This window comes from Hyla sarda, chromosome 6 (assembly GCF_029499605.1).
Source record: "Hyla sarda isolate aHylSar1 chromosome 6, aHylSar1.hap1, whole genome shotgun sequence".
Lineage (NCBI taxonomy): Eukaryota > Metazoa > Chordata > Amphibia > Anura > Hylidae > Hyla > Hyla sarda.
In genome coordinates, this window is record NC_079194.1 from 62,504,691 (window position 1) to 62,519,532 (window position 14,842).

The 14,842-nt window shown below is 47.0% G+C and overlaps 2 protein-coding genes across 2 annotated transcripts in view; one reads left to right on the forward strand and one right to left on the reverse strand.

Moving 5' to 3' along the window:
• Positions 1–3,710: 3,710 nt before the first annotated feature.
• On the reverse strand, positions 3,711–4,635 carry LOC130277539 (noggin-2-like). The gene has a single exon (XM_056528218.1). The coding sequence runs from the start codon at positions 4,452–4,454 to the stop codon at positions 3,711–3,713; it is 744 nt and encodes a 247-aa protein (XP_056384193.1). The 5' UTR covers positions 4,455–4,635.
• A 6,384-nt stretch (positions 4,636–11,019) lies between these two features.
• The window catches only part of LOC130275687 (probable endonuclease 4), a 42,553-nt gene continuing 38,730 nt past the window's right edge, over positions 11,020–14,842 (forward strand). The window contains exon 1 of the mRNA XM_056523927.1: positions 11,020–11,038. The gene's annotated coding sequence lies outside the window, so the exon portion shown is untranslated. The remainder of the gene's footprint in view (positions 11,039–14,842) is intronic.

A 14,842-nucleotide genomic window follows, 5' to 3' on the forward strand; every position in this document is an offset into this window, starting at 1 on the left:
CTGTACCAACAGGCCCGGAGCGTCAAAAATTGTGCTCCTGGGCTTAGGGGGTAACAGGCTGGCATTATTTAGGCTGGGGAGGGCCAGTACACAATGGTCCTCGCCCACCCTAGTAACGTCAGGCTGTTGCTGCTTGGTTGGTATCTGGCTGAGAATAAAAAGACGGGAACCCTATGCATTTTTTTTTGTAAATTTATTTATTTAAAAAAAAATGCATAGGGTTCCCCGTCTTTTTATTTTCAGCCAGATACTAACCAAACAGCAACAGCCTGATGTTACCAGGGTGGGCGAGGACCGTTGTTACTGGCCCTCCCCAGCCTAAATAATGCCAGCCTGTTACCACCTAGGCCCAGGAGCGCCATTTTTGACACTCCGGGCCTGTTGGTACTAGCTCTTCCCAGCACCCCTGTGGAGGTGGGTACTGGGGTAATAATTGGGGGTTAGCGCTAGCTATTTTTGGGGCTAACTCTAAGCCCCGGCTTAGTAATGGATTCCGTCTATTAGACATCTTCCACTACTAAGCCTGAAAATTCTATAAAAAAAAAACACATTGGAAAAATTATTTTATTTTAAAAAACACTCCCCCACAGCCCTCGTTAACCATTTTAATAAAAGGGAAAAAAATCCAGTTCATCCGCAGTAGTCTTCTGAATCCACCGTAATCCTCTGCATACACAGATCTGAAACGAGAAGAGAAAAGAAACACAGTAAATTAGTTAGGACATTTTTGGGGCTCTCCGCTGGGGAGAGGCCCATAATGCAATGTCTTCCCAAATAGAGAGCCTACAATTGTTGCAAAAGTACAACTCCCAGCATGCCCAGACAGCCTTTGGCTGTCTGGGCATGCTGGGAGTTGTAGTTTAGCAACAGCTGGAGTCTCCCTGTCTGGGAAGACACTGCTAGAAGGGTCTGTTCACATTGTCCGTTTTGTATAATGTGAACAGAGCCCCACTCCCTTAACCAGCCTGGCTCCCGTCTGCAGCTCCGCCCCTAATGACATCATCACTGGGGACAGAGCTACATGGACCTGGCCAGGACAGGAGCGAGGGAGGTAAGTGGACGTCGGCTTCTGTATACACTATATACAGCTATATAGATAGCTGTATATACTGTATACTGTCCAAAGGGGCTATAGGAGCAGGGAGTCCTGTCAGTCTGGTGACAGGACTCCCAGCTTCTGTATAGTATACACGGGTACACTATGCCACCCTGTATACTATACGGCCGGGGGAGGTGAGTAGTGATGCTGTACATCACTCCTCATCTCCTTACACTCTGTGGACCGGGCGCTCAGCATCCGACCCATGGAGTGGAATCCCAAGCAAAATATGCACGCAGAATTCCTCTCGGAAATTCCACTGTGTTAACGTGGCCCAAAAGAAGGATTAGAAAAACAGAGCTGATTTCTTCCAAAAATAGCACCACACCTGCCCTCAAGTTGTGTAGGCTTTGCAACTAATTTCCATTTAAAGGGGTACTCCACTGGAAAACATACATTTTTTTTTAAATCAACTGGTGACAGAAAGTTAAACAGATTTGTAAATGACTTCTATTAAAAAATCTTAATCCTTCCAGTACTTATCAGCTGCTGTATGTTCCACGGGAAGTTCTTTTCTTTTTGAATTTCCTTTCTGTCTGACCACAGTGCTCTCTGTTGACACCTCTGTCCATTTTAGTAACTGTCCAGAGTAGGTGCAAATCCCCATAAAAAACCTATCCTGCTCTGGACAGTTCCTGACTTGGACAGAGGTGTCAGCAGAGAGCACTGTGGTCAGACAGAAAGGAAATTAAAAAAGAAAAGAACTTCCTGTGGAGCATACAGCAGCTGATAAGTACAGAAAGGATTAATATTTTTTTAATAGAAGTAACTTACAAATCTTTTTAACTTTCTGGCATCAGTTGATTTAAAAAGTATTTTTCTTTCCCACTGGAGTACCCCTTTTAAATGAATGGAGCATAGTTGTAATACTACACATAACCTGCGGACAGGTGTGGCGCTGTTTATGGCGGGGGGGGGGGGGGGGGGGGGGGGAATAGCACTGTTTTTCTATTCCTGGATTACCATTTGAATGCATACAATACATGTGCTGGGTGCCTGTACCCTGTTTACTGCCGTTATGTTTGGATTACCCTGTGACCTTCACTCTTATTCCAGACAAGTTGTCGTCTAATAGATAACACCAATGTCCTACTGTAGTGCAATATTTCCCAACCAGGGTGCCTCCAGCTGTTGCAAAACTACAACTCCCAGCATGCCCGGACAGCCTTCTGTACTGTAGCGCAGTATTTCCCAACCAGGGTGCCTCCAGCTGTTGCAAAACTACAACTCCCGACATGCCTGGACAGCCTTCTGTACTGTAGCGCAGTATTTCCCAACCAGGGTGCCTCCAGCTGTGGCAAAACTACAACTCCCAGCATGCCCGGACAGCCAACGGCTGTCCGGGCATGCTGGGAGTTGTAGTTTTGCAACAGCTAGAGGAACACTGGTTGGGAAACACTGAAATAAAAGGTCCTCTAAACCCCATAAAGCAGTGTTTCCCAACCAGTGTTCCTCTAGCTGTTGCAAAACTACAACTCCCAGCATGCCCGGACAGCCTTCTGTACTCTAGCTCAGTATTTCCCAACCAGGGTGCCTCCAACTGTTGCAAAACTACAACTACCAGCATGCCCGGACAGCCTTCTGTACTGTAGCGCAGTATTTCCCAACCAGAGTGCCTCCAACTGTTGCAAAACTACAACTCCCAGCATGCCCGACCAGCCTTCTGTACTGTAGCGCAGTATTTCCCAACCAGAGTGCCTCCAGCTGTTGCAAAACTACAACTCCCTGCATGCCCGGACAGCCTTCTGTACTGTAGCGCTGTATTTCCCAACCAGAGTGCCTCCAGCTGTTGCAAAACTACAACTCCCAGCATGCCCGGACAGCCTTCTGTACTGTAGCGCAGTATTTCCCAACCAGCGTGTCTCCAGCTGTTGCAAAACTACAACTCCCAGCATGCCCGGACAGCCTTCTGTACTGTAGCGCAGTATTTCCCAACCAGAGTGCCTCCAACTGTTGCAAAACTACAACTCTCAGCATGCCCCGACAGCCTTCTGTACTGTAGTGCAGTATTTCCCAACCAGGGTGCCTCCAACTGTTCTAAAACTACAACTCCCAGCATGCCCGGACAGCCTTCTGTACTGTAGCGCAGTATTTCCCAACCAGAGTTCCTCTAGCTGTTGCAAAACTACAACTCCCAGCATGCCCGGACAGCCTTCTGTACTGTAGCACAGTATTTCCCAACCAGGGTGCCTCCAGCTGTTGCAAAACTACAACTCCCAGCATGCCCGGACAGCCTTCTGTACTGTAGCGCAGTATTTCCCAACCAGGGTGCCTCCAGCTGTTGCAAAACTACAACTCTCAGCATGCCCCGACAGCCTTATGTACTGTAGCGCAGTATTTCCTAACCAGGGTGTCTCCGGCTGTTGCAAAACTACAACTCCCAGCATGTCCGGACAGCCGAAGGCTGTAGTTGTGCAACAGCTGGAGGCACCCTGGTTGGAAAACATAGCTGTAGTGTCTATGTTTAATCCTTTCACTGCCATGCAGTACCCATAAATAACTCTACAGTCAGAAAAAATGACTAGAGATCTTCCATAAAACTTTCTTTCCAGCTTTACTTTGAGTGATCTGCTCTAGAACAAGTCATCTCAGTAGGTAGAGTAATGCATTATTACCGACAGGTACACTTACAGGCAGCCACCACCGGGTACGGCACTTGTCTCCACATGCAGTTCTGTGATGCCCAGCCTTTGCCAGCATCCTGCATCCAACAGTGCCATGCCAATATCTTAATGTGAGTAAGTTGCGCCTGACGGCACTCCATCCCTGGTGGCCAGGAGCAGGCGGTATTACTGTCATCACAGTCTGTGTGCCTCACCCATCGTGGCCAAAAAACCGGTCCCAGATCCACCCAAGTGGACGTAAGCTGACAGCTAGCCCGCTGCACCAACCACCGGCGGAGTTCATTGAGCGCCACACGGCTGCTGTTCACAGAGAGCTCTGCCGGCAGTTTCAGTAAAGAAAAATCAATGTTTTGGGCCTCCTGGGTCAGCTTCTTGCGGTAGCGACTGGCACCATCAAAGAGATCTTGGCTGAATGCGGATATGGGACTGGCAGTGTCATTTTCTGCAGGTTTCTCCACCGACATCCAGAATGGATCAAAGGAGGATCCTAGTATTCGGAGAAGACGGGGGACTTTCAAGTGCTTGGGTTTTGGAGAATAGTGGTAATCCAGTGGCGATCTGGAGAGGGTGTATGGTCGTGTGCCAGAGGACGTTCTCCGCCTCAGAGTGCCCATTTCAGCCTCTGCTTGGGTCTCATCCACGCGCTTGGTTTCCACGGTATTGTCTGAGCCGACCGGACACCACAAGAGTCCAAGTGGCATTAAGCAGATGAAAAGTGCGTACTTTTCCATAGATCCTATTTGTAGAGCGTTATGGATTCGTGCAGTCTCCCGGGTCTTCTCCCTATGTGTGCAGCTGCCTCTCTATAAGATTGAATGTTCTTAGCACTGCATATCACTTTGCTTACTATGCCCTCTTTACGCTTTTGTCTACCTCAGTTCACTTATCTCCTGCGGTCTGTCTGACCCTGGATCTCCATTTGGCATCAGTCTTCTGTTCCTTGACATACATTGTAATTACTCCCCCTCCGACTCCCCTCTCACCCATTGTAACTGTGAACTAAAGACAATCATACGATTTGTACATGAAAATTCTGCATGAATTTATAGCCGATACACTTCAATGGGATTCAGATGTCCCATTCACACAGCAGAATTTCATTGAAGTGAATAGGGAATTAAAGGGGTATTCCAGGAAAAACTTTTATATATATATATATATATATATATATATATATATCTCAACTGGCTCCAGAAAGTTAAACAGATTTGTAAATTTCTTCTATTAAAAAATATTAATCCTTTCAATAATTATCAGCTGCTGAAGTTGAGTTGTTGTTTTCTGTCTGGCAACAGTGCTCTCTGCTGACATTTCTGCTTGTCTCGGGAACGGCACAGAGTAGAAGAGGTTTGCTATGGGGATTTGCTTCTACTCTGGGCGGTTCCCGAAACACGTGTCATCAGAGAGCACTTAGACAGAAAAGAACAACTAAACTCCATCAGCTCATAAGTACTGAAAGGATTAAGATTTTTTTAATAGAAGTAATTTACAAATCTGTTTAACTTTCTGGAGCCAGTTGATATATGAAAAAAAGTTTTTTTTCCTGGATAATCCCTTTAATTTCTGTAGAATTTTCATGCAGAATTCTGTGCAGAAATTCTGCTGTGTGAACTTAGCCTTAGGGGCAAAAAAACAAACAAACAAATTATGCAGAGTATGAGAACAGAAGTATATAAAGCAATAAATATCTCTCAACCCAACCCAGGCACACCACATTTACACCTCATTCACATCGCCATTTTGCCCCGGTATTAAAGCAATTGCCAATTGCGCACTTAACCAAGGTTCCCAGATGTAATAGATGTGATACCTTCTGGACTCCTGCTATCTTCAGCTCCAGAAAAGGAACCTCTTAGTAACAGGAGACTGTGCCGAACATGAACCACCTCACCGTTAAAGGGGTACTCCACTGTTCAGTGTTTGGAACAAACTGTTCCACACGCTGGAGCTGGCGCCGGGAGCTCGTCACGCCCCCTCTCATAGACTTGTATTGAGGGGGTGGCGTGTGACGTCATGAGGGGGCGTGGCTATTATGTCACGAGCTCCGGGCTCCAGCGTTCAGAACAGTCTGTTCCAAATGTTGAGCAGCAGAGTACCCCTTTAAGCTCCCACACCTGACCAGCCCCTCATTTAATACTATAAATAATTGAGGCAAACAGCAATAAACCTTTTGCTGGACTGAGTAAGTCGTTCACAGCGTTTAATTATAAATTTAGAAATAAACTGTAAACAAAACGGCATAGCGGTCAACAGTAATTGTAAACAATGGCTGAAGCGCTATACCGGCTGCCCGCACTGCCAGCGGGTAACTCCGCCTTCAGCCTCCCGATCTCTGTTATTCTCTTTCTTCACCACCCGCTGTGACTTCAAGAAAGAGCGGGAACCTGAAGACACATACAATAGACATAAACCGTGAAAGCAACCCCACAGGGGCAGAAAAAACTAAATGCAGGAAAGGTTCGTGCATGAAATCAAGCATCTGCACTACTAAATATTATTATTTTTATATAAAACGGGGGGTTACAGGTCGCCAAAAATGAAAGGAAAAAATATACAACAGACCAGAAAAGAAAAATGAAGGTACCCATGAGAAAAAACGTACAAATGAGGGGCGGGTGGGTGTGGAGCTCCCGGTAAGCCAGACTGGTGTGAGCAGGGGAAATAGAGAGGTATAATCTAAACAGGGGCGTATGCAAGTGTAAGGGGGCCTAACTCTCCCCCTAACCTGGCCCCCCCCAGAATCACCCACCATCCTAAGTAAAAAGGGAAAGGTGTTCACATTAACACTATGTTCTCCCTCGCTCGGGCCTCTTAACCCCTATGTCAGCCCAGTCAAAGTAACCTATGCCTATGTCGGCCAGGTAACTACACTGTCCTGTCTGTGGTACAACGTGGCGTTGGTGGATGGAGTGAGACATTATGTCCCAGATGTGCTCAATCGGATTCAGGTCTGGGGAACGGGCGGGCCAGTCCATTACATCAATACCTTTCTCCTGCAGGAACTGCTGACACTCTCCAGCCATATGAGGTCTAGCATTGTCTTGCATTAGGAGGAACCCAGGGCCAAGCGTACCAGCATATGGTCTCACAAGGGGTCTGAAGATCTCATCTTGGTACCTAATGGCAGTCAGGCTACCTCTGGCAAGCACATGGAGAGCTGTGTGGTCCCCCAAAGAAATACCACCCCACACCATTACTGACCCACTGCCAAACTGGTCATGCTGGAGGATGGTGCAGGCAGCAGAACATTCTCCTCGGCGTCTCCAGATTCTGTTACGTCTGTCACATGTGCTCAGTGTGAACCTGCTTTCATCTGTGAAGAGCACAGGGCATCAGTGGCAAATTTGCCAATCTTGGTGTTCTCTGGCAAATGTCAAACGTCCTGCATGGTGTTGGGCTGTAAGCACAACCCCCACCTGTGGACATCGGGCCCTCATTCCACCCTCATGGGGTCTGTTTCTGACCGTTTGAGTGGACACATGCACATTTGTGGCCTGCTGGAGGTCATTTTGCTGGGCTCTGGCAGTGCTCCTCCTTGCACAAAGACAGAGGTAGCGGTCCTACTGCTGGGTTGTTGCCCTCCTACGACCTCCTCCACGTCTCCTGATGTACCGGCCTGTCTCCTGGTAGCGCCTCCATGCTCTGGACACTACGCTGACAGACACAGCAAACCTTCTTGCCACAGCTCGCGTTGATGTGCCATCCTGGATGAGCTGCACTACCTGAGCTACTTGGGTTGTAGACTCCGTCTCATACAACCAATAGAGTGAAAGCACTGCCAGCATTCAAAAGTGAACAAAACATCAGCCAGGAAGCATAGGAACTGAGAAGTGGTCTGTGGTCACCACCTGCAGAACCACTCCTTTATTGGGTGTGTCTTGCTAATTGCCTATAATTTCCACCTGTTGTCTGTTCCATTTGCACAACAGCATGTGAAATGGATTGTCAATCAGTGTTTCTTCCTGAGTGGACAGTGGGATTTCACAGAAGTGTCATTGACTTGGAGTTACATTGTATTGTTTAAGTGTTCCCTTTATATTTTTGAGCAGTGTACTAATCTTCCAGGACCATCTTAAGGGTGTATTCCCACGTACAGTATCCTGCTTATATTTCTTGCATTTGAAGCTGCAGATTATATGCAGCAGATTTCAGTGTAAACTAAATGACTGGACATAGCTTCAAATCATACGTACGAAATATGTGCAGGATACAGGATGTGTGAATAGACCCTAAGGGAAGGGTCACACGTGTCGCATTTTGCTGCTGCACATTTTCCTACTCATTGACTTCAATAGGTAGAAAAATAAAAATACACAGCATCAAATACGACACGTGTGACCATAACCTAAAAGGGCGTTCCTGTCTGAAGAAGTTATCCCCTAGCCACAGGATAAGGCATAACAAACTGCTGGCTGGTGTCTGACTGATAGGACCCCCCACTGATCCAGAGAATAGGGACAACATTAATGAGGCGCCGGCACTCTGTTCATTTTCTATGGGGCTGCTGAACAATATTCGAACACTTGGGAATGCTCAGCAGCCCCATTCAGAATAAACTGAGTACTGGCCGTGCACATGTGCTGCACTTCATTCATTCTGGGGACAATTTTGTCCCCATTCTGAAGATCAGTGGGGGTCCTTTACCAGCAGAAAGAGGGGCCAGGCCATATTTGCAGCTGTCATGTTACTAGTTGCTTTCCTCCATATTTCTTGCCATCTCACATTAGCCCCCTCTGCTGGCCAGCAGTGGGAACTATGAAAATTTATTGAATATTTATAATTTTCTGGTAAGTGAAAAACAAACAAAAAACATTTCCAAAAGTGTATTAAAAAAACAAATAATATATAAATAAATAAATGTAGCAACACGTTTAATTCAAGTGTTACATTTGCCTGGAAACCTATACAGTGACCCCTCGACATACGATCATTTCAACATGCGATGGCCTCTCAGAGGCAGCATCAACATTCGATGCTTTTGTATGTCGGGGCCATCGCATAAACGGCTATCCGGCAGCGCAGACTGCTTCAGCTGCCACCGGATAGCCGTTTACGGTGCCCCGTGTGGTCCGCTGACGATCACTTACCTGTCCTCGGGGCTCCGGCGCGTCCTCTGCGGGATCCCCTGCATCGTCAGCGCTCTCCATCGTCGTCATCCCGTCGCTGCGCACGCCGTCCCGTCATCCAATAGGAGCTGCGTGCGTAGCAATGTGATGGCGGCGACGGAGAGCGAGGATGCCGGGGAAGCAGAGGCCTTGCCGGAGCGTCGGGGACACCTTGGGGACGCGGCGACAGCGATGGAAGGCGACATCCAGGGTAGTGGTGACGAGCAGTGACGGTCCGGAGCGGCGGGGACAGGTGAGTACAACTTCCTCTAACTGTGGTCTACAACCTGCGGACCTCCAGATGTTGCAAAACTACAACACCCAGCATGCCCGGACAGCCAACGGCTGTCCGGGCATGCTGGGTGTTGTAGTTTTGCAACATCTGGAGGTCCGCAGGTTGTAGACCACTGTCCTATACTTTACATTGGACAGATCCCTCAACATGCGATGGTTTCAACAAACGATGGTCCATTTGGAACCGATTACCATCATATGTTGAGGGACCACTGTACACATGAGATAAAGGTCTGCCTGAAATTGGCAAATCTGGCAGCATGCACATTACACAGTTTTTTTTAAAAAAATTTTTTATTATTTTTTTTAGTATATAGGGATATGAGAGCTATACAGCATCTTTTTTTGTGTCCGGGTATTTGAATACAGTGATTCCTCAACTTACAATGGCCTTAACATACAATAGTTTCAACATACAATGTTTTTTTTCTGGACCATTGTAACTTGAAACCAGACTCAACATACAATGCTACGGACAGTCCAGATCTGCAAAACATGTCACAACTGGAGGAACTGACCAATCAGAAAGGGCATTTTACTGGTAAATCACCTGAGGTGCAAGCACTGACTGGCTGTCTGGTAGCGCCCCCTACAGTACAGGGAGGAACTACAAGTTCTGTACTACTCCTTACCTGTGCCAGGGTTAGCTGCTCCTTTGGACACCAAGTAAAGGTGGCTCCATTTGTACTGTATAGGACCCTAAAGAAGCTCCTGTCTTCTACTTAAAGGGGTACTCCCGTGGAATTTTTATTTTATTTTTTTTAAATCAACTGGTGCCAGAAAGTTAAACAGATTTGTAAATGACTTCTATTAAAAAAGCTTAATCCTTTCAATAATTATGAGCTGCTCAAGTCGAGTTGTTGTTTTCTGTCTGGTAACAGTGCTCTCTGCTGACATCTCTGCTTGTCTCGGGAACTGCACAGAGTAGAAGAGGTTTGCTATGGGGATTTGCTTCTAAACTGGGCGGTTCCCGAGACACGTGTCATCAGAGAGCACTTAGGCCATGTTCACACTACGGTATTCTTTTGGAATTCCACAAACGGAACTCCGCGAGCGGAATTCCGCAGTGTGAACTTAACATTAGTGTGAATGGGTCTCCGCGAGACCCGTTCACACTGCGGAATTTCCGCGACGGACAGTTTCGTCGCTGAAATTGTTCCGCGTGAAGAAAGAACATGTTCATTCTTTGTGCGGATTCCGCGAGCACTGCATAGCCGTCAATGGTGACGGCTCAGTGCCCCACAGCCCTAGCGCCGAAGCAACTACGGCGGCGGCCGCCAGGCGTAAAACATATCATGAACGCACCCTTAGACAGAAAAGAACAACTCAACTTCATCAGCTCATAAGTACTGAAAGGATTAAGATTTTTTAATAGAAGTAATTTACAAATCTGTTTAACTTTCTGGAGTTAGTTGATATATATAAAGTTTTTTCCTGGATAACCCCTTTAAGTTTAGCATTGTGTTTCTAATCTGATTTGCCTCCGGTTGTTGCAAAACTACAAGCCCCAGCATGCCCAGACAGCCTTTAGCTGTCAGTCTAACATTCATTTTTATAAAGTTTCAAGTCCAAACAATGTCACACTATAACATCATGTAAAACAACATCTGTAAATATCACCATGGGATGCAGCAAACGTTAATAGTCCGCTATAAGCTTTGCACAAATTGTGATATTAATGTCCATGTGTTGAGAACAAATATATAATTCTCACTTTAAATTATCTTTTATAAGGTTAATCCTGGGCATGCTGGGAGTGGTAGTTTTGGAACCGCTGAAAACACACTTGTTTGGAAAAACAATCAGTATGTGCAGCAATGACCACTAGGTGTCGCCATACGCCCAGTGAATCAGACTCCATACTATTGACCCTCTGTTTGCAGACAACTTTACAACCCGTAAAGGGTTAATACGAGGTAAACAATCGCAAGCTATGAATTGTGAAACTGTTAACTAAACATAAACACTGCTTTAATCTTTGAGGGGATTTACCAAAGCACGTAAATCAATCAAATAAAACCTCGTTTCAGCGTCTTTTCCCACCCTATCTAGCACAGCTGTGAGGACGGCCATTTTTAAGAAGCCTGCTTGATTTTTATTCAGCGGCGGGGGCGGGGACACAACAGACAGCGCACAGCGGCCTCTACTGTCCGGAGCCTCAGTGGACGGTCACGTGATTCGGCCGTTGCAGGCGTTGAGCTGGGAGGACGCGCAGCCGCCCCGTTAACCCCTTCTGTACTGGAGACAGACGAGAAATGTCATTTACTGAACAGTTTTTTGTTGTCCATTTTTAGCGATACATTTAATGCAGAAAACCTTTCTGGAAAAAAATTGGAAATGAAATGTGTTTCTAAATAAATGCATTAAGGAAATGTTTCCATCTTTTAAGTGATGGCGTATCTGTAGGACAGTGTTTCCCAACCGGCGTGCCTCCAGCTGTTGTAAAACTACAACTCCCAGCATGGCCGGACAGCCTTCGGCTGTCCGGCCATGCTGGGAGTTGTAGTTTTACAACAGCTGGAGGCACGCCGGTTGGGAAATACTGCGTATAGTATTGCTTTATAATTAATGGAGTTCAGACCGCAGTGATGTGATGGTATATTGTAGCGAAACGCAGTCATTTTATGAGACTATTCCATTTATGGCTGTGTTCACACAGACCATTGTGCCAGATGTGGCCATAGGTTTGATAGAGACAAGGGGCGCCCGTTTGCTGTTGGGTGGTATGTGGCATCGTACTTCTGATGTATTAGAAAGCACAGCGGTTTATGTTTTCCTATACGGTCGGCTGCTGCAAAAAACGTATACTGTATACTGGTCTCCAAACTGTGCGCCTTTTAGCTGTTTCAAAACTACAACTCCCAGGAGGTCCACAAGTTAGAAACCATGTGATACCAGTATCGCCATTACAAATGTGGCTGCTAAGCACTGTGCCATTTTATCACCCCCTCAATAACCTCTGTGCCACTTCATTCCCCTTCTTGTCCCCCCCCCCGTCACTTCATTCTTCCCCCTACGCCACTTAATTTTCCTCCTTGTTACCCCAGTGTCACTTTATTTTCCCCATTTAAAGGCCATCTGCGGCTGAAAACAACTTCTCCCCTATCTGCAGTATAGGGGGATAAGTGTTTGATCGCGTTCGTGCCTCTCCCATAGAACTGTATGGGGAGGGGGCGTAACCGTCGACCTCTAGGTCGACGCTACGCACATTAGCGCTCTCACTGAGGAGATTGCAGGGGGTCCCAGGTACCCCCCACGATTAAACACTTATATCATGTTATATAACGCTGAAGTTGTCCTTTAATTCTCCACCTTGTCCCCCCCCCCGTTTTACTTAATTCTCTCCCTTGATCCCACGCAGTTCCACCTCATCCCCCCGTGTCCCAAACAAGTCACTAGGTGATTTAGTTTGATCATAGAAGCCAATGGGGTCCCAGCTACCATTACCAGTATACGGCAGCATCCTGTATTTAGCGAGATGCAGAGGTATACGAGTGACGGGGGCGCGATCGTAGAGTAAACCTATCCTTATCCTGTTTTTTTTAATTTTTGTCTTTTTGCAGATATGCCAGAGGTTGGTTAACTTTTTGCAGTGATCATGATTTATTATGATTTATTATGTGCAGCTTGTCAAAAAGCCTTCACTTTGTCTCAAAGGACAAGTATTACAATCAAAACCCTATCTGAAGCGGGGTTCCGAGCGCTGGGGCCCCTCGCAGTCTGCTGTTTGGAGCTCCAGGCCTCCAGCACAGGAGCGCGTTACGACCCCCCCTGCACAAAGTGGAGGCCGCCACGCCCCCTCCACTAAGTTCGGTAATCTTCGGCTCTCCCATAGAGCTATATGGAGGGGGCGTGGCGGCCTCTGCTTCAGGTGGGGGTCGTGACGCGCTCCTGTGCTGGAAACCTGGGGCTCCAAACAGCAGACCACAGGGGGGGGGCTCAGCGCTCAGACTTCTGATAGAGTATACATTTTTGTTCGTGATACTTGTCCTTTAAATCTACACTAGCGTAGGCCACGCTTACAAAAGTGGCTGTGTACATCACAGGTTAAAAAGTTTTTTTAAACTTCCCGGTCCTGTCTTGGCTGAAAGGAAATTCCAGTCTGCAGCCAGTGGTTGGCTGAGCAAGTGTTTTCAGCCATTTCCTGTGTGTTGAGATAGAGCAGGGTCCCAGTGAGCATCAGAATGACTGCATCAGGGGATTGTGAAGGTACCATATATACTCGAGTATAAGCCGAGTTTTTTAGCACAATTTTTCGTGCTGAAAACGCCCCCTCTCGGCTTATACTCGAGTGAACTCTCCGCCTGTCAATCCCTTCTCAGTGGTCTTCAAACTGCGTACCTCCAGATGTTGCAAAACTACAACTCCTAGCATGCCCGGACAGCCATCGGCTGTCCGGGCATGCTGGGAGTTGTAGTTTTGCAACATCTGGAGGTCCGCAGGTTGAAGACCACTGATGACAGGATTGACAGGCGGTGATGATGAAGGAGGGGGAAGATGACGGGGGGTGATGATGACATGGGGGATGATGTATTTCCCACCCTAGGCTTATAGTTGAGTCAATAACTTTTTCCTGGGTTTTTGGGGTGAAATTAGGGGCCTCGGCTTATATTTAGGTCGGCTTCTACTAGAGTATATACGGTAGATATTTAATTATTATCGCTGTTGTGATATATATATATATATAACAATGTGGTGTCCTGGTACCGCATCCTATACAGTACCTGTTTATAGGTCCCCATAGCCAGAGTCCCTAGGACGTCGGGGTCCTTTTGTATAGTCCACCCCTAGTCACCTCTCACCCCTATAGTCATTGCTCTATTCATATGCTCCTTATTTGTGGAAGTTTAACTGTATAAAATGTACATAAATAGTTAATTACCTGTGAGAAGCGTAGCAGGACCTGCTGATCACGTGATCAGGTAAACTCTATGGTATTTCTGCTTGAGGACTTTTGGAGGTCCTTGTGACGTGATGCACTCATTTCCTTTGTGACGGTGAGTGACAGATGGCTGGACCAATCAAAACGGACTCGCCCCTGCCCATATAAGGGCACGGCGGCCATTAAAGTGGTACTCCGGTGCTTACACATCTTATCCCCTATCCAAAGGATAGGGGATAAGATGCCTATCATGCCCCCTCCCGTAGGCTTGCATTGAGGGGCGGAGCGTGACGTCACACGGGGGTGGGGGCGTGATGTCACACGCCGCCGGCCGTGTGGTCGAGCGTAATCAGACCCGGAGCGAACATGCTCCGGGCACTGATTACAAACGGGTGCCGCGTGCAAGATCCCAGGGGTCCCCAGCTGCGGGACTCCCGAGATCAGGCATCTTATCGGATAGGGGATAAGATGTGTAAGCACCAGAGTACCCCTTTAATCTCTCTCTTGGTTCCTGGCTGTTGACGAGAAAGGATCTGCGCTGCTGTCATCAGTGAGTCTTAGCCTTGCGGCGACGGCTGTTCTATTCCAAATTGTGAGTGTATCAATCCCTAAACACTCTGCAAGACCACCGGACCTTATCTATCCCCTAAATCCGGACGGATCTTCGCAATATACCCTGAATTCAGAAACTATTATCTAAAGTCAAGGTCCGCAACATCTGTCAGTCATTGAAGTATAGAGAGACTGTTTGATTGAGACTGTTGCTACTTTGTGGCATATACCGCAAGCCGTTAAGTAAAGTTTATGCAAGTTCAAATTCAACTACCTTGTGGACCTT